The 19,523-nt window shown below is 36.8% G+C and overlaps 1 protein-coding gene across 1 annotated transcript in view; it reads right to left on the reverse strand.

Annotated features, from left to right (window-relative positions):
- LOC129433456 (transmembrane protein 263-B) overlaps nt 1-19,475 on the reverse strand; it is a 34,860-nt gene extending 15,385 nt beyond the window's left edge. The window contains exons 1-2 of the mRNA XM_055192091.2: nt 19,323-19,475; nt 18,847-18,946 (exon numbers count right to left, since the gene is read on the reverse strand). Of these exons, the coding sequence (XP_055048066.1) occupies nt 18,847-18,946; nt 19,323-19,328 (106 nt within the window). The 5' untranslated portion in view covers nt 19,329-19,475. The remainder of the gene's footprint in view (nt 1-18,846; nt 18,947-19,322) is intronic.
- Nucleotides 19,476-19,523: the final 48 nt, after the last annotated feature.

Genomic DNA, 19,523 nt, shown 5'->3' on the forward strand with positions numbered 1-19,523 from the left:
CAGGGATTTGAAATGATAGCAGTGTGCAACAACCCGGCAATGAGAGGTTTGCTGACCGGGGCGAGGCGTGCATGAAATAACCTTATTATTTTTTCATTTTCGGAGGACAGATGTTTCTATGCGGTTTTCTTTATGCCTTGTGTAAGGACTCTCAATTTTTAAACCAGCTTTCACTGACCTGTGGAAAGGCATCTACATTGCAATAAACTAAATCATTATTTGCAGAGTAAACATTCATTTTGAAAGGAATTAAAGAATTACATTTCTTACAAAGCGTGTAAATAGTCACAGTTGGCACATCACCTGTGGACCCGATCTGAATAAACAGAGCAGATTAACACTGGGGAAGAGTTCAAATGACTTAAAGGGCACATATTATGCAAAATCCAGTTTTGGACATAAATGTGTGTTGGCAGTGTTTGCAAACATCCACCATCTACTTATTTTTTAATTCCCTTTAAACTCAAGCAGTCTCATTAGACAACAGACAGCTTTGATTGTCCTGTTAATGTGACGTCACACAAACAAAGCCCCGCCCACGACCACTGACTAACTGGTTAATTTAAACCAAGAGCTTTTCCAAATTTGTTTGTTAACACATTGTAATGCTAATGCGGCTAAAAATACTATTGTCTCAGACTAAATATCGCATACAGTTTAAAATGGCCTAGCACCTTCGTATCTTAGAGGCTGTTTACACTTGGCATTAACATACGTTTTCGTCGATCGGATCACAAGTGGACGACGTTAATACCAGGTGTAAACAGTGTTCAAAACGTTTTGAGCTCGTCCACTTTCGACCACTTTAAAACCACATCCAACGCACATGTGGTTGAATGTGTTCGAACAGCCACACCGCCTTCTCTCCGCCCATTTATCTAATCTGAGGTATTAAACACAAGTTTTACATCTTTTTTTACTTCTGGCGTGAACATACGGTGAACAGCGCTATTTTTAGCTTTTTATTGATAAACTTAAGCGGATGATCTCCGTAGTTTCGTTTTGAAAGCGTGTGAAAGTTGCGTGATCCCATTTCATCAATTGCGCTGAAAATTCAGAGACAGCTCTTACATACACACGTACAAAACTCTGTGCAGCATGTTTACTTGCTAAACAAGCAGTGGACTCCGACATAATATTAGTTTGCGTCCATATAAACTCATAATTACTCCCGCTCGGGTTTGAATGACAGCAGAGAGACTCGCCCACCGTCTCACAGACCACCCCTCACAGTTTTCAGGACATAAGCGGTCGAAAGTGGACAAAAGAGACGGATTTAAATACCAGGTGTAAACGTAATGTGTCTCTCTCGTCCACTTGTGATCCGGTCGATGAAAGCACATCTTAATACCAAGTGTAAACAGCCCCTTAGAGAAATACTATCAGAATATAATCCATCGCAAAATTCTGGTCACTTAATTATCCCTAGAATATCCAAAGTGTCTAAAGGTGGTCAATCCTTAATCCAATCCCATATATATATATGAAGAGTTTTGTTGCAAAACGAGATAAATCCATTTTTTAACATTTTTGTCAAAACATTTATTATTATGTTATCATGTTATTATTTTGTTTTATGGTGCTTCTTAGCTGTATTTTTTAAGTTATGAAGGTTTAAATCAAAACAAACCAACTGCAGTTGCATTGAAATTAATTGGAAGGCACAACCAAAAAACGAGATTTCTGAACAATTAAAAAAACGGTGATTATCTCGTTTTGCAACGAAACTCTTCATATATATATATATATATATATATGAAGAGTTTCATATATATATTATTTTAAATGTTTTAATTCCCATAAAATTGTATAAAATAGTACCCATTATATAATACTGTATATCCTCTATATCAGTGGTTCCCAATTCCAGTCCTCTTGCCCCCCTCCCAGAATGTTTTAGATGTCTCCTTATATAAAACACCTGATTTCACTCGCTCCTTAAATAACACACTACCGAGCTGATAAACTGAATCAGGTGTTTTTATATATGGAGCATAGACTGTATAAAAGATGGACGACGCCTGTTCGCTCTCTTCCATTGGTGAAAAGTGAAGCCGCCAGTGTCCCGATATGGTGCTGACATCTTGGGTCTTGAGTCTGCGCAATAGCGATTTCGGGACCAGTCATGCGCAGTAGTGAGCAGGAAGGGAAGGCGCGAAGTTAAAACCCCGCCCTTGCTCTCGTAGAATGCGCATATCACACGATATCACAGCTGTCAATCATGACGTGACACCACCGTTTTTATATCATTAAACACAAACCTATTTAAAAAACAAACATTTGAATTTACATCAGCGTGATAAAAACTACAGTAAATGACAGAAACCAGCTTCGGAAAAAAGATAATTGAAGTGTAATACATTTTTTTAGTTGGTCTCAAGTCCCATTGAATAACATGGGGAGGCGGGCTTTATGACCTATACTGGGACCGGTCACTGGGGGGCGATCGAGGCGTTTTGGCTTCACTTTTCAGGGCTTGTGCGGCACGCTTGATATGGAGACATCTAAAATGTTCTGGGAGGGGGGGCCCGAGGAATGGAATTGAGAACCACTGCTCTATATAATTAGCTATGTCTGGCTCTCTCTCAAGGTTTTTTCAGGGTTCCCACACCTTAGTTAACTTCAAATTCAAGGACAAATGAAAACACTTTCTAGGTCCAATAACCTCAAATTCAAGGACTAAATGTGGGGACCCATTTCAAGTGAGAGCAACAAGGTTACATTGTGTTACCTTTAAAGATATATTGTTACAGTTCCCTTTAGAGGGAACTCACGCTGCGACAATGCGGTGACACTTTGGGGACGCTTTTCCCGTCGTTAAATTAGCAAAAGTGGCATTGGACACGCCCATGTAGACGTTGCGCTGTGCGCTTTAGACAATGCGCTTAGATTGTTAAAATAGGGCCCAATATGTCCCCATTAAGGGCTATGACAGTATGTGACCTTGTCTGTAAAATCGATTTCAATCTTTGACATGACCTTACTTACTCAGTCAATGTTAAAGATATCATGGTTATATTTCACAGAATGTTCTTTACATTTATTGTAAAAAGCAGTAAAACTCACAAAAGTGACCTAACAACCACCAAGAGGACCATAGCAACCACAAAGCTATGTTCTGATAACCGCTACAGTACATAGCCCATAGCGAGCACTTAGCACTCCCTTGTCAACCTACCTCAACACTGTAGCATCTTTAAGACTGGCACCAAAGTACAGTAAAACATCTTGTTTATTTATAAACGCTGGCTCACTAACTCTCTTCTTTATTTTGTCATCCCAGCTAAAGCCATTTTTAGTAGTCCTCTTTCAAAGTAGCATCGATTCAACTGCATGAAATACATATTTATCAGAGAGAATATGAAAAATGTAAAAAATAAAAAAATAAGATCTCACTACTGGCAACCGAGTCAGCCTATGAGCCGATTTGTGGTGTCCCGAATTACCCCTTCACAGCAAGTGGCACAGAACCGAGTATTGGTGTCAGGGGAGAGAAAGAGCAAGAGAGGAAGGGTAGTTAGGAGGAAAAGAAGAGAGAGAGAGAGTAAAAAATGAACAAAGTGAGGCATAAAGAGAAAGAGGTAAGAAAGGAGACTGAGATTTAGTTGGGAGGAACAGAGCAAAAATAGAGAGAAAGAGAGAAAGAAAGAGCTGTAATAAAGTGTCATAATTGACTAGTCATACTACAGATGGTAAGTAGGCTCCTTGCTGTTTTTCATTGTTCTTTGCCAAGGAACCGGTGGAGAGCAACTGTCAGCCCTTTGAAAACAGTCGTGGAGAGCGATGCATTCACTCAAACTGTCATTTCACTCTCCATTATGCATCTTTCGCTTTCTGCAAAAATAAAAAAATCAGTTCTGCCCGTCACGGCAGAAGAAAATAATTGGACGTGAAAAGCGCGGTCACTATGCGGTCAGAGGCAGCCTCTGCTTTCCTTAACCAAAATGACATGTAACAAATACTGCTTTTCTTGTCTATCCTTAATTGTTTACCTGAATATTAATAGTCTAAATTATGCTTTTATTATCATTTTATTTTAGTCTATTCAGACTCCATTCTGAAATGTGACATTCAGGCTAAAGTCTTATAATATAAGATTCCGAGCATCAAAGTTTAATTTCAATCTTTGGCATGATCTTACTCAATATTAAAGATATCAAGGTTATATTCAGGGTTCCCACACCTTAGTTAACTTCAAATTCAAGGACCTTTCGAGGACTTTCCAGGTCCAATACCCTCAAACTCAAGGACTAAATGTGGGTACACATTTCAGGTCAGAGCAAGGTTACATTGTGTTACCTTTTAAGATACATTGTTATAGTTCACTTTTGATGGAACTCGCGCTGCGTCACTAAGGTGACACTTTGGAACACCTCCAGGGGTAAGTGTGTCTGAATGTGTATATTAAATTCAACCAATGGTGAGGCTTAACGACAAAGACAGGGTGACGCGGGAGCCAGGAAGTATATCACTATCTGAAATATTGCCAAAGACGGCGTTACAGGGACGCAGGAAGTATGGCAAGTGAGACGCAGCGTTTCGTTCCCTTCTCAGGGAACAACAGTTACATACGTAACCCGAGACTTTTTCATGTGTCAAACACAACTATGCAAAAAAGCATTTTGGTATGAATCAACAATCGCATACAGAAGACATAAGCATTTAAAGCGAGTTTAGCACGCAAACTAGAATTTTTATGATATTATCCTACACTACACAGGGAATAATAAAGCAATAAACCCCGCGAAGCAGTGGGGTTACAGTGCATTTTATAACAGCTAAGGGGGTTTTAGGCACTCGCTTCGCGCTGTGCCTAACAATGCCCCTTAGCTGTTATAAAATGCACTGTAACCCCACTGCTTCGCGGGGATTATTGCTTTTATAAAACGATTACTTCATATGCATAGCAGGATTTCATAAAATAAAACACAAATAAGGTGTAATTATATTAGTACAAACATAACTCTTCCGCCAAACAAAGTAGTTCCTCAGAATCAAGTGTGGCTGCAACAGAGCACAGTTACAACCAACACAGACGCAGCAAAGACAAAATGAAAATATGATTTAAGACTGTGGTGTTTATTTTCATAAATCAACATTGATCTTATTTATACATTAACATTTATATCGTGCAACTGTTTAATGGATCAAATATGCTTGGAAGCATGCTGAACTCTTTCCCGTCAGTGTTTTAAAAAAAGTTGCCACTCAGCTTTAGTTTAATGTCTTCCAGAAAAATTTTCTTCTTTAAATAAACATAAAATGAAAGAACAGACACTCCGTTTTCAAAAAAAAAAAAAAAAACGTTTCATCCTACCTTAATTTGTTCTCTTATCACCTCTCAAATTTTCAGCTAAAGCGGAGATAATTCCATTTTTGTGAAGAACTTTTGTAAGAAATCAGAATCCGAGCCGGTGTTTTTAGTGTTGAGTGGATGCGTCAGTGTTTAAGTTGGGTAAGATTGCCATCTAGTGGATAATAGCGGAAATATCAGTTTAAGATAGACACAACTCGGATAACGGTTTCTGTTTATTGACGAAATGACTCAACAATATTTATTGACATTTATCTGGATATCGCCAAAATTGTGCAAATGCAGAAAAAAAAAATTATTAAAGACTGTGGTATTTATTTTCATAAATCAGTATGCAGCAACAGTGGCGCAGTGATACTTATGTAATGCGGTCTGAACCGTGGGTTATCACGGCTTAGAACGCGTTTCAGAATGAAGAACCTGAACGAGCCGTTTTATAATATGGATTTTTTTCCAGATAACTTCTTGCATAAAATAAATTCAATCACTTTCAATGACCTGTATCTACAGTATGTATATTTTCAAAAACTTCCCAGGGCCTTAAATTTTTTCCCCTGATTCATAAACTTTCAAGGATTTCAAGGACCCGTGGGAACCTTTTTACTGAATGTTCTTTATATTATGTAGGATGATTTTATGCACAAAACAATAAAGCCTATTAAATGACTTCAGCTGGGTTTTCAGAAACTGGGTGTCACATATATGTTGGTTAAGTAAAATCATGCAATAGCAGGTCATTTGGACAAAGAAAAGTAAAAACAAACTTGTAACAAATATTTTAAAGTTGGCATGAAATTAAAGCACAGAATTTATTTTTTAACGCATGTTATTTAAAAAAAAAGTATATGTATATTTGTAATTGCCAACAATACATTGTATGGGTCCAAAAAAATAATAAATTAATACCAAAAAAATATTATGATAGTAATTAAAGATCATGTTACATGAAGATATTTTGTAAATGTCCTAGTGTAAATGTCAACAAATTATTTATCATTAGTAATATGTGTTGATAAGGACTTCATTTGGACAACTTTAAAGGCAATTTTCTCAATATTAAGATTTTTTTGCACCCTCAGATTCCACATTATCAAATAGTTAATCTTGGCCAAATATTGTCCTAACCAAACCGTACATCAATGGAAAGCTTATAAATTTGGCTTTGTAGATGACAAATAAATCTCAAGATGTTCAGGGTCACAAATGGTCTTTGTAATCTATGAAAATGCAACTTTGGTTCACTTTTAAAACTTTCTAGTTTCTTGTGCTTGCACAGTAAATTCAACACAACTTGCTCAAACAATTAACCTCAAACAATAAAAACTAAATATCCTTTTGTCCAAAACATTATAAGACTAACCTTCCCAGCCTAGCACACATAAAAGTCATGAACAGAAGTCATAAACAATGCAACAATTTTGAAAAATGTCTCCCTGAAGCGCACAGACCTTTCAAGACTAAAGCGAAAAAGTATTGTAGATTCAGTTTGGGCGGTGTTGTGACAGATAATAAACCGGACCATAAAGCCAGCTGATCCGCATCATTTCCGATAGTTTCAAAGTCTCTGTCCCGAGTCTGCGAGATGGCCCAGCATGACTGTGCATATAATGGCTAGAAAGCTACACATTTCCTTTGGTTTGTGACAAAGCATTCAAGTGACGAATCTCTCCCTGTGATCAGACAAGCATGGTAAGCCGACATTCACAGATGTTGCCCACAGCCACTGTCCAAAGTAAATTGACAATATCTATTTCTGTGTGTGCCTAGTTGGCATGCATTTGTTGTTTGGTACACTGGACAGGTTCCATTTATCTCTAACCATTAAACTCGGAGGGCTCGGGGGGCATCGGCTTTGAGAGCGACTCTGGTCAAGAAATATATAAATAAAACAACAAAGAAGGCCGCATGTTCTTAACTTAAGTCTGTGATGATGGATATGATTAGCAAGTGCACTTACATTTGTGGCCAATGAAATAGTGCACCATCTTGCCAAGTCTGTCCAACAGAAGTGGTTTGGACATTAACCAGATCCATTCTAAAATCTACACAAAATTACTCAGAATTTAATTTGCTTCTGCTCGGTATTATGGAGGTCTATAATACCTGAAGAGAGGTAAATTTCTTGTGCGGCACAGCGATGATAGTTCATATGTCATCTGTCTTTAATTAAACACATTAATTACGATGATAAACAATTCGGGGGACGAAAAACGTACCCGCAGGCTTCTATCCACACTGGAACCTATCCATCATCACGCTCGGGCCCTTTGATCAGCGCATATGTTGATCTGTGTCTTGGGCTCCGGGGACCTAATGAAAACGGCGAGGCAGAAGCGCAGGTGAACGTTGCACCAGGAGCCTCGTCCGGCTGACGGCCCATCCATCATGCTTTTACAGCACATCAGATTGAGGCTCGCACGCGCACTGGATCTGTCAGGATGATGGAACGGCCCGGGCGACTCCAAGCAAACAGCATAGAAGCGCAAGAACACTCAATAATACGCAATTTTTAACCATGATTAACTTGATTTCTAGTTTTCAACGTAATTTAATTTCGACAGCTTTTAAATCAAGAAGTTAATATATAACCTAACCAGTTTTATATATATTATTCGGTCAGGTAATTTGTATACAAAAATGAAATCATTTAGAAAGAATTTAAAGCATGTAACTGTGTGTTGCCAAGCAACGCACTTACTGGAAAGGAGTATTCAAGTCTACCTCCGATCCAAGAGAAATGTACCATTCAAGTAAAACATCCCACTGTTGCTTGGCCAATCAAATTAAAAACCTGGAATTAATTAATGTATAATGCATGTAAATATATCGGTAATATGTGAAGAGTTCAGATGCAAAGCTAAACGCCACCTTTATCAAAAATGAGATAATGATCATAACCAAATAACTCGACATATACTATACATTCATCAAATAATTTTGTGGCAAATCCACTTAAAGCCATTGAGAAATACTGGCTGTTAGAGAGAGAAAAAAAATGCTTATTAACAAGAAATCATGCTTTTTTAAAAATTTTTTTTATTCATGGTTTAATCCTACCAACGTACACATCAAATGCGAATAAATTACTCGCTCTAGATTACTCACAGGATTTAACTTAATGTCATGTAGAATTTTGCTCGAGTTGAATATTTTCAACTTGCGCAAAGACCTGCTTGTGCGAAGACACGTTTGAGGTGAAAAAGCACATGTTTTGTTTGAGTTAATGATTTTTAACTTGCACAAATACGCATTTGTACGAAGATGCGTTTGATGCGAAAAAGCACGTATTGCTTGAGTTGATGATTTCCAACTTGCGCAAAGACGCGTTTGAGGCAAAAAAGTGCATGTTTGGCTTAAGTTGATTATTTTCAACTTGCGCAAAGTATGTGCAAAGACGCGTTTGAGTCGAAAAAGCATGTTTTCCTTGAGTTGATTATTTTCAACTTGCACAAATACGCATATGTACAAAGATAGGTTTAATGTAAAAAAAAACATGTTTCGTTTGAGTTGAATATTTTCAACTTGCGCGAAGACGCGTTTGTGCGAAGACGCATTTGAGGTGGTTTAATCCTACCAACGTACACATCAAATGCAAAGAAATTCCTCGCTCTAAATTACTCAGAGGATTTAACTTAATGTCATGTAGATTTTTGCCCGAGTTGAATATTTTTAACTTGCGCAAAGACCTGCTTGTGCGAAGACACGTTTGAGGTGAAAAAGCACATGTTTCGTTTGAGTTAGTGATTTTTAACTTGCACAAATACGCATTTGTACGAAGACGCGTTTGAGGCGAAAAAGCACGTTTTGCTTGAGTTTATTATTTTCAACTTGCACAAATATGCATTTGTACAAATACGCGTTTGATGTGAAAAAGAGCATGTTTCGCTTGAGTTGAATATTTTCAACTTGCGCGAAGACGCGTTTGTGCAAAGACGCATTTGAGGTAAAAAAGTGCATGTTTCGCTTGAGTTAAATATTTTCCACTTGTGCGAAGACGCGTTTGTGCGAAGAAGCATTTGAGGCGAAAAAGCACATGTTTTGCTTGAGTTGAATATTTTCAACTTGCGCAAAGACGCCTTTGTGCGAAGAAGCATTTGAGGTGAAAAAGTGAATGTTTCGCTTAAGTTGATTATTTTCAACTTGCGCAAAGACGCGTTTGAGGCAAAAAAGTGCATGTTTGGCTTAAGTTGATTATTTTCAACTTGCGCAAAGTATGTGCGAAGACGCGTTTGAGGCGAAAAAGCACATGTTTTGTTTGAGTTGATTATTTTCAACTTGCACAAACACGCATATGTAAAAAGATAGGTTTGATGTAAAAAAGAACATGTTTCGTTCGAGTTGAATATTTTCAACTTGCGCGAAGATGCATTTGTGCAAAGACGCATTTGAGGTGGTTTAATCCTACCAACGTTCACATCAAATGCGAAGAAATTCCTCGCTCTAGATTACTCAGAGGATTTAACTTAATGTCATGTAGATTTTTGCTCGAGTTGAATATTTTTAACTTGCGCAAAGACCTGCTTGTGCGAAGACACGTTTGAGGTGAAAAAGCACATGTTTCGTTTGAGTTAATGATTTTTAACTTGCACAAATAGGCATTTGTACAAGGACGCGTTTGAGGCGAAAAAACACATGTTTTGATTGAGTTGATTATTTTCAACTTGCACAAATACGCATTTGTACAAAGATGCGTTTGATGTGAAAACTAGTATGTTTCGTTTGAGTTGAATATTTTCAACTTGCGCGAAGACGCGTTTGTGCAAAGACACATTTGAGGTAAAAAAGTGCATGTTTTGCTTGAGTTGAATGTTTTTAACTTGTGCAAAGACGCCTTTGTGCGAAGAAGCATTTGAGGTGAAAAAGTGAATGTTTCACTTGAGTTTTTTCAACTTGCGCGAAGACGCGTTTGTGCAAAGACGCATTTGAGGCGAAAAAGCACATGTTTTGCTTGAGTTGATTATTTTCAACTTGCACAAAAACTAATTTGTACAAAGATGCGTTTGATGTGAAAAAGAGCATGTTTCGTTTGAGTTGAATATTTTCAACTTGCGCGAAGAAGCGTTTGTGCAAAGACGCATTTGAGGTGAAAAAGTGCATGTTTCGCTTGAGTTGAATATTTTCAACTTGCGCGAAGACGCGTTTGTGCGAAGAAGCATTTGAGGTGAAAAAGTGAATGTTTCGCTTGAGTTAAATATTTTCAACTTGCACAAAAGCACATGTTTTTGGGCAATCGCACCGACCAATTCGCGTCATTCACACTGTCCTGTGCCTATTCGTATCTTTGCATTGACTTTGTATGTAATCTCCTAGGCAAATCGTCAAGTCGAGGTTGAGGATTTCGTTTTTTTCTCTTTATGTTTGTGATTATTTTTTAAATATTTTTAAAATCAAAATGTTCACCACTTTGGTCAACCCTTGGTTGTTAAACAATGTGCTATACAAATAAAGAGAAAGAAAGAAAAAAATCACTTCATTACTCGCACTTTGCAGGTTTTGCATCGGACCAATACATATTTATCACCGCTATATCTGTAACACCACAATAAGGTTGTATACTTCTACAGCATTTATTTACCTTAGTTCATATACATTTTAAAATTAACTACTACATTTTTAAATCAAAAGTTGTAACCGTTAACTTTAATTAATGCACTGAACTAACATGAACAATTTTATTGGCATTGAGTAACTATTATTTTTATAAATTGTTGATTAATAAATGTTGAAAAACTATATTGCTCACTGTTAGTTCATGTTAGCTAATGCATTTACTATGTTCACAAATACAAACTCACTCTAAACTGTTACCATCACTACTGAGTAACTATCTCAAACCACCCAGTATTTGTGTACTATTCGTGTACATCTTCCTTTCCTCAAACTGTCAGGTCCATCAAATAAGGTAGGCTACTGAAAAAGATAGAAATTCAGATTTTGATTAAAGTGACAATCATCATAAGCTATATATAATCTAGGGGAGTCTACGGTAACCATTGACTTCTGCAGTGAACACTTTCAAAACTGTAATTGCGTCTGTCACAAATGTCATGTATTTTTTCTGTATTGTAATCATCAGAAGTCATAAATAAAAAATGAAAAGGGTCCTGATAGCCAAATAAACACTTCTACAAGCTATCAGGGGTTTGCATAAGCTTCAGTTAAAGAAAAAAATCCACAAATTAGCCCACTGTCAGATATTACGGCATTGTGTTTCTCAGGTTTACGTCAGTTCTAGCCTGTTCCCTTAGAAAATAAAGTGCAATCATACTGACAGGGCTTGACAATTTAAACCTGATTGAATTTTGCTGCCGCTCTCCCGCACTAAAACACACAAAGAACATAATTGTGAAACCACTATGTTCTGCACCTGTAATTTGCTAAATAATACAACCCTGCCTTTCATTCGAAGTGTCCTCACATTTGACATTTGAAATGAGGTAACAGCATGAGCCTGCAAAGAAAATCACGTGCAAATGTTGCATCAACAGAAAAAAACAGTAGCGCAAACGCCTCGGGGAGGATAGCTCCACTTCGACTGTATTTTTCCACATGAATATTAGCATGTGGGCTAGGCTGTCTGGTTCAACTTCAAATCATTTGTGAGGAAGTCTGGCCTAAAACACAGCAAAGAGACTTCTTTATGTAAGAGACATATATTCTATATTTCTACAACCTTAAATACAGTAAATAAAGAAAACCGAAAATGGGCACTAAATAGGCCTTATTATGTTGGCTTGAGAAAACCAACATACTGTTGTTTGATTTAAAGGAGTCATATGATGCTTTTTCTTTGGAGGGTTAAAAGCTGTTTGTGCATATAGAACGAAAACCAGAAACTTCTGATGTTTTTCAAGAAACAGAAACGAAACCAGAAACTTTCCAAAAATATATGTTCCGGAACAGAACATAGTGATTTTCGTTTTTTTTTTTTGCAGAATCTGTTAGTTGAGATCAAGAAGAAGCCTCTGCATGTTTGAGATAGCAGTTTTTGTATATTTAAAAGCGTACATTTTGCGGTTGAAATCAGCTTGTTTTTACGGAGATTATAGCATGCAGCAGGGGGCGTCATTGTCTGTGTGTATTTACATACTGGAGAAGCGGCTTTCGTTTTTGCCCCCTGCCCCTAAAGGGAACAGCGTGGATACGTAATAGGGATAGTTCGCCCAAAAATGAAAATAATGCTTACCGTTATGTCATTCTAAACTCAGAAGACCTCCGTTCATCTTCGGAAAACACAGTTTAAGATGTTTAAACATTAGATTTAGTCAGAGAGCTGTAAAACGAAGCTCGGGTGCACAAAAAAAAGAAAAAAAAGCTGGGGAGCAACAGATAACAGTCAGCCGGGTTGTACATCAGCCGCATCACTGGCTTTTTTGACTTTATGCAGCACTGCAGTCGGATGAAGTCAAAGTACCGCGGGAGCTCTTCAAGTAATCTTACGGAGTAGTTTAATTTTGACTTGCTCTCGCGGTACTTTGATGTCATCTGTCTCTCAGTTCTTGCAGCGCAGCATGAAGTCAAACACACACAAAGAGTCACACAGAGATCGTTGAATTCGTTATTTAAATCGGGTTCATGTATTTACTGGAACGTAAAGTGTAATCTCATAGACCCTTACATGTTACGATGTAAATAGTCCTCCTCAGATTGTATATTATATTCTATTACCAGACGTTCATGCGAAATCGGATGTAAACAATAGACTGTATATCTATATTTCACGATTATACGCATTTGTGGAAAAAATCATTGGATGATTCACACATCTGAAACAGACTGGATTCGGCTTGTGATCAACACAAAGGTAAAAAGTCCTGTTTATTTTTGCATGTTGTCATCTGGACTTCTGTCACAAAATACTACATATATGATGCTTGAAATCTGTATCTTAAAACGGCTTTACATGGCTTAGCTAAATGAGATGTAAATGACCCCTAAAAAAAAAAATTCTCGGTTTGAGTTTTTCTGAGTTCCTAAATTCAAATGGCCACAACTTCTCAAAATTGTTTCAGATTTTTATGTGTTATACATCATTGGAAAGCTGAGAAACTGCACTTTCTGAATTTGTGAATAACTCAAAATACCCCAGATCCGACTTGTGTCAGTACTTTCTGTGACAGGTCACATATATGAAACGCACATTTGCGGACCATTTTAAACAATAAACTGACACAAAGACATTAATTAGTATCATTCCACATACAACAACATCGGAACGGTCCTCTTTCTCCACACGTGTAAATACTGGGGCATAGTTTCGCATACGTCATCCGTGACCTCGTGACGTGATGACATATTACGCGAGGTCGCGCTGGGGCGTCACATGACCAAAGGAAGATGAGAAGTTGTGGTTTAAAAGTGCATATTTTTATTTTTATTGTTAAAAATGACGATCGAAAGACCCTTATGCCTCGTCTGAGATCATTTAGAGTCCTTTGAAACTGCAATTTTAAACTGCATTAAAACTTAAGTTTTGGGACCCCAAAAGTCCATTAAAATGAGAAAAATCCTGGAATGTTTTCCTCAAAAAACATAATTTCTTCTCGACTGAACAAAGAAAGACATCAACATTTTGGATAACATGGTGGTGAGTAAATTATCTGGAAACTAAGCAAAAAAAAAATCTTAAACACTAAATTCAAGAAAAATTCAAGAAAAAAATTAGCTTAGCCCATTGCCATTTTTTTTGCTTGTTTTGTGCCCAAAATCACTTAAATTTGATATTTTTGGTCTTAAAACTAGACTTATTTTCTTGGGTCATTTTGCTCATCAAGAAAAAGCATCTTAATTTAAGATTTTTTTGATATTTTTACTGAAAACAAGACAAAAATATTAATAATTTTTTTTCTTGAAAATCATTTTTTGCAGTGCATCCACTGCAAATTTATCTTCATCCGAAAGCATGAGTTTTATAACGGGGGAGGCATGCCATGCAAATATATTTTTACAGACATCTTTATGAGAAACAATTACCATCTGAACAGGGCTTTAGTGTGCTATATATTTTCTAAGGGATTAGACTAATGGTTTTCTTCAAGGGGGGGAAGGTAAATCCCCCAAAATCCCAAAGACATAGACCTATGAAATAAGATTGATTTAACTAAAGTTTTGGAATTAAAGGTGCAGTGTGTAATTTTTAGAAGGATCTCTTGACAGAAATGCAAAATTATATACAAAACTATATTATCAGTGATGTAATGAACCGTTATGTTTTTATTACCTTAAAACGAGACATTTTTATCTACATACACCGAGGGTCCCCTTACATGAAAGTCGCCATTTTGTGCTGCCATTTTTCTACAGAAGCCCTTAATGGACAATTTTTTTTACAAAGTTGTATCCGAAAATGACATGTTTGTCCTGTGGCGGCTACCGTAGCTTCTCTATGCGTTTCAAAAGCGAGGGGTGAGCAGTGGGCTAAGCTGTTGGTTGCAATTCGCATCCTTACCACTAGATGCCGCTAAAATCTACACACTGCACCTTTAAAAAAATATGATACTTGATATTACATCTACATTTTACATTTACATGAATGCATCTGGTAAACGCTATTATCCAAAGTGGCCTTCATACTATGCATTTGTTTAACAGTATTCCCTGGGAATCAAACCCATGACCTTTTGCACAGCTCATGCAATGCTCTACCATCTGAGCTTCTGGAAAATATCTGGGTCACATTCCTGTTACGCAGTACATTTGTAAATCTCCTTCATATATGCGCATGTCTCACATCTTTATAGATCACATTGGTTAGGTTTCTTAAGTGACAATGTGGGTGAGTTTTAAGTAAACTACCAAACAGTCATACATATCAATCCTTCTCACTATTTGTACAGCAATAACAAGCCAGAATCAAAAATTTCTCCTCTGTGAACAGACTCGATACGGTTGTGTACCCAACCCCACAAACTCATATGCTATAACATGCCAGTCATTGTGACTGCCATTTTCACTGAAATCACCAAAACGGCTTTCATACATCTAAAAGAAATGCACATCTCGGAACAAAGCAATTTAATGTGCACAGCATGGGTCCACCGATTCTTTTATGTGCGTTCCCAGCAGCGAAGAAAGAGAGAATCTTAGTGATATAATAAACTGCTTCAGGATCTGCAATGAGCAGCAAAAACAAAACAGAGAACAGGCATCGCTATCACCTGCAATGGGCTGATGGGCGGCACAAGCCAGCAAGGATCCCAGAGCAATTCACTGCAACATAATGGGGTAGTTTAAACTAAAGCAATTGTTTCTTGCTGTGCAGCCTACACCTCCAAAAGAGTGTTTATAAAGAGTCAGGACAAGAAGACTTTGTTTTTTGTGGTGTCCCTGGACATTAAGATCAAATAGCGCAGAGAACAAAGGTAGGACACTGATCACAGCGCAGCCACGAAAAGCCTAGTTTAACGTACAGATGTTCAACTGCTGAAGGTTAATTAACTCCTAATAAAAGCCATTAAAATAGCTCACATACTAGTAATGAGAAGTATACATTTGCAAACCGTGTATACCAGGGGACTTCAACTACTCTTCTTCGAGGGCCAGATTTTAAAAATGTAAATATGATTGCTATTATTATTATAAATATTATTATAAATATTATTATAAATATTGTTTTATATATATATATATATATATATATATATATATATATATATATATATATATATATATATATATATATATATATATATATATATATATATATATATATATATATATATGAAGAGTTTCGTTGCAAAACGAGATAACCAGCGTTTTTTTAATTTTTCAGAAATTGCGTTTTTTGGTTGTGCATTCCAATTAATTTCAATGCAACTGCAGTTGGATTGTTTTCATTTAAAACTTTCAGAACTTTAAAAATACATCTAAGTAGCACCATAAAACAAAATAATAACATGATAACATAACAATAAACATGTTTTCACAAAAATGTTAAAAACGGAGTTATCTATATATTTATATATAGACAAATGTTAATAGTTCAACTATGAACAATGCACAAAAAATTGCAAGTGTAAATAATCAATACATGTATTTTTGTATAGCACGACCTGTAATGCAAGTTGAGCTCTTAAAGGGGTCATAGCGTGAAAATCTGACTTTTTCCATGTTTAAGTGGTATAATTGTCAGTAATCCCCAGTGCTTGTATGAACCTAGAAAAAGTGAAAAAGAACGACCCAGTAACTTTGTTTTGGTAAACCATTCTTTGCAAGCATGTTAAAAATTAGGTCGTTCAGATTTCGCCTGTTTTGTGATGTAGGCAGCAAAGCCAATTACAATATTACCGCCCCTTAATCTGCACTATCCAATCACGGCACTGCCATTTAGTGCAAAGCGAAAGAGAGTGAGGAAAAAAAATAATTGACAGCGTAATTGAGTTGAAAAAACACCATAATAGTGATCGATGTTTGCATTTCATCAGCTCATTTGCATTTAAAAGGACACCACAAAAATGACAAATTTTTGCTCACACCTACAAAGTGGCAATTTTATCATGTTATAATAAATTATCTGTGGGGTATTTTAAGCTTAAACTTTACATAAGCACTCTGGGGACACCAAAGATTTATTTTACATCTTTAAAAAAAAAATCTCACAATATGACCCCTTTAAACTTCTTTTGTTTATAACTGTTACCTTTCATAAATTGTTCAATTTCAAGTATTCACAACATATGGCTTCGTTTAATGACTAAAATTGCACTTCATGTTTTCTTTTTTAATATTTTAAAGATATATAGACTAAACCGCCTTTCCATTGTACACTACATTCGGTCGGAGTTCGCCCCCTAGTGGCAGTCGTAATTAAATTTCTGTATTTTTTACGATTTTAATAGTAAATCTGTGTCAACATGGGAAAGACGCCCATCCCAGCCCAAAAGCCTTTAATCTAAAAATATATTTATACTTAATCATTTACTTATCAGTAATCAATCGTTTTTAAAAGTGTTATTGATAAAGTTAAACAAAAAAGGATTTTTTTCACCTGTGTTTTGATTGGAAAACACTGAATTACACCACTTCCGGTCAGCGTGTCACGTGCGTTGTAGTCGCACAAGTTTATTTTTTTAATGCATTCGAAAATTACACACACCCATAGATGGTTGGCATCCTACGCAGCCCCTTTCCAACCCTCCTTCTGGTTTATCGGCCGTTATTTGTCATGTACAGTGTAATTTACAAGGTAAAAGTAATTTTAAAACATACAAAGATGACCAGCGGGATGGATATAGATGACTAGAGGGCCATATTTGGCCCGTGGGTCGCCACTTAACCAGCCCTGGTGAATACTAAAGGAACTGCAGGGTTCTCTGGGGGTGTTTTAGGGGATATGTCTGTGATCTGTCAATCATCTTCACACTCTTGACAAAGAGATTTGAAGTGATTTTTTTTAAAGATGAAAACTTTTGTGTTATGCAAGTTATGCTGCATTGCCCTCTGCAGACCACTAGTCTTTACTACAACAACAACATAAGAAACAGTCCCTTGTGTATTATTTAGCACCCATTGCAGTTTCTCTATATGCTAAAAATGTGAGCATCATGTCTTCATGGCAATTCTGAATTGCGAATTGATCTAGATCAGTGGTTCTTATGCTATACCAAACAACTTGGATTTAGGATTTTAACAACTCACACAAATGCACATGAAATATATTCTGTGATATTTTCAAAAAACTAACCTGATTGTCATTTTTGATACCTTAGGTATTTTAGGTTATTATTTGTGGATGTTTAAAGTCAGTTATACCACGGGTCTGTTGAATGCTGCATTCTGATTGGCTGAGAAATGTTCTATGGGTGTTGATTATTTTTCGGTAAACCGCACACCTAACTTGTCAAATGTCTTAAAAATAGGCACCAGAGCAATGTTTGTGGTAACCGTGGTATAAGCGGAATAATTGACTCCGTTCCTTTGAATTATTTGAAAATAATGCACACCTGCGCTTCGCGTCGTGCCGCAATACCACCTTGGTGTGCATTATTTTCTTATAATTCAATGGCCCGTCGTCAATTATTCCTTACTTAACCTCAGATTTACACTATTTTTCAAGCAGAGAAACTACAGGTGGGGTTTATCCTAAATTAAACTATACTACACTAACAACCAGGAAGTTAAAGGCAGGATGCATGATCTCTGAAAGCCAATGTTGACATTTGAAATCACCTAAAGAAACATTCCTCTACCCCAATAGAATCTGAACCTTCTTTTGATAGACCCGCCCCACACATACGCAACCCAGGCAACGATGTCGGTTAGTAGACACGCACCTTACTGCTGATTCGCTACAAGTGTGTTTTGGTAGTCGTCCCGACTCCCTTTCCAAAGTGTTTTTTCAAAAATCATGCACCCCGCCTTTAATACTCTTCGAGAAAGTCCTTTAAGGATGTTTCAACTCTTTCGTGCATGAACTAATGCATTCAAAAATGCATTTGATTAAAAATGCATTCAATTAAAGATGAATGCTTAATTCAAAAGGTGGTCTAAATACTTATGCAAGTAAATATGAAAGTTAACAAAGCAAGACATACCCTCAGGTGGTTCTTCACGCAGGTAAGGTGGGAGCTCTTCATTGTTTGAGTCAATAGGTGTTGAATCCTCTTCCATCACTTCACTTTCTTCACTGGGGCCCTTGATTTAAAAACATTATACAATGCAACAATAATTACAACAAATACTTTTATGATTAATTTAAGCCCAAACACTCTGCAAAACTTTTACAAATTCACTCATATATACAATGCTACTGTGTATTCTCCATTATGATGCACACGAAAGTCAATGTCAGCAACACTGTTCATAGCTTTATAACAGTCTGTTATCAGATTTAGATAAGACATTACCCATCTGAATTAACGCATCTTATACCAACTATCAAGACAATGACACAATAAAATAATTACTACTGATGATTTTAAATATATGTGTTGTGTTGCTGCAGTACAGTAATAACAGGTTTACCACAGTAGCGTCCCGACCAGCACAACAAACCCAATTCTCCGCTCACCTTCATACTGAGGCCGTGACACCTCTGCACTTCAGTATTGATGAAGATCAAACACACGATTAGGAGACAGAAATTAAGCTTGACGCAAAATGATCAAATTTAGCCTCCTTTGCTTTGTTTTTGCAGGCGAATATAGGCGGAAGTGACGTTGTGGATGTTTACGGAATGTTCGTGATGTTATGGAACCTTTGGTCGCTGGAG

The sequence above is a fragment of the Misgurnus anguillicaudatus genome, chromosome 6 (genome assembly GCF_027580225.2).
Source record: "Misgurnus anguillicaudatus chromosome 6, ASM2758022v2, whole genome shotgun sequence".
Classification (NCBI taxonomy): domain Eukaryota; kingdom Metazoa; phylum Chordata; class Actinopteri; order Cypriniformes; family Cobitidae; genus Misgurnus; species Misgurnus anguillicaudatus.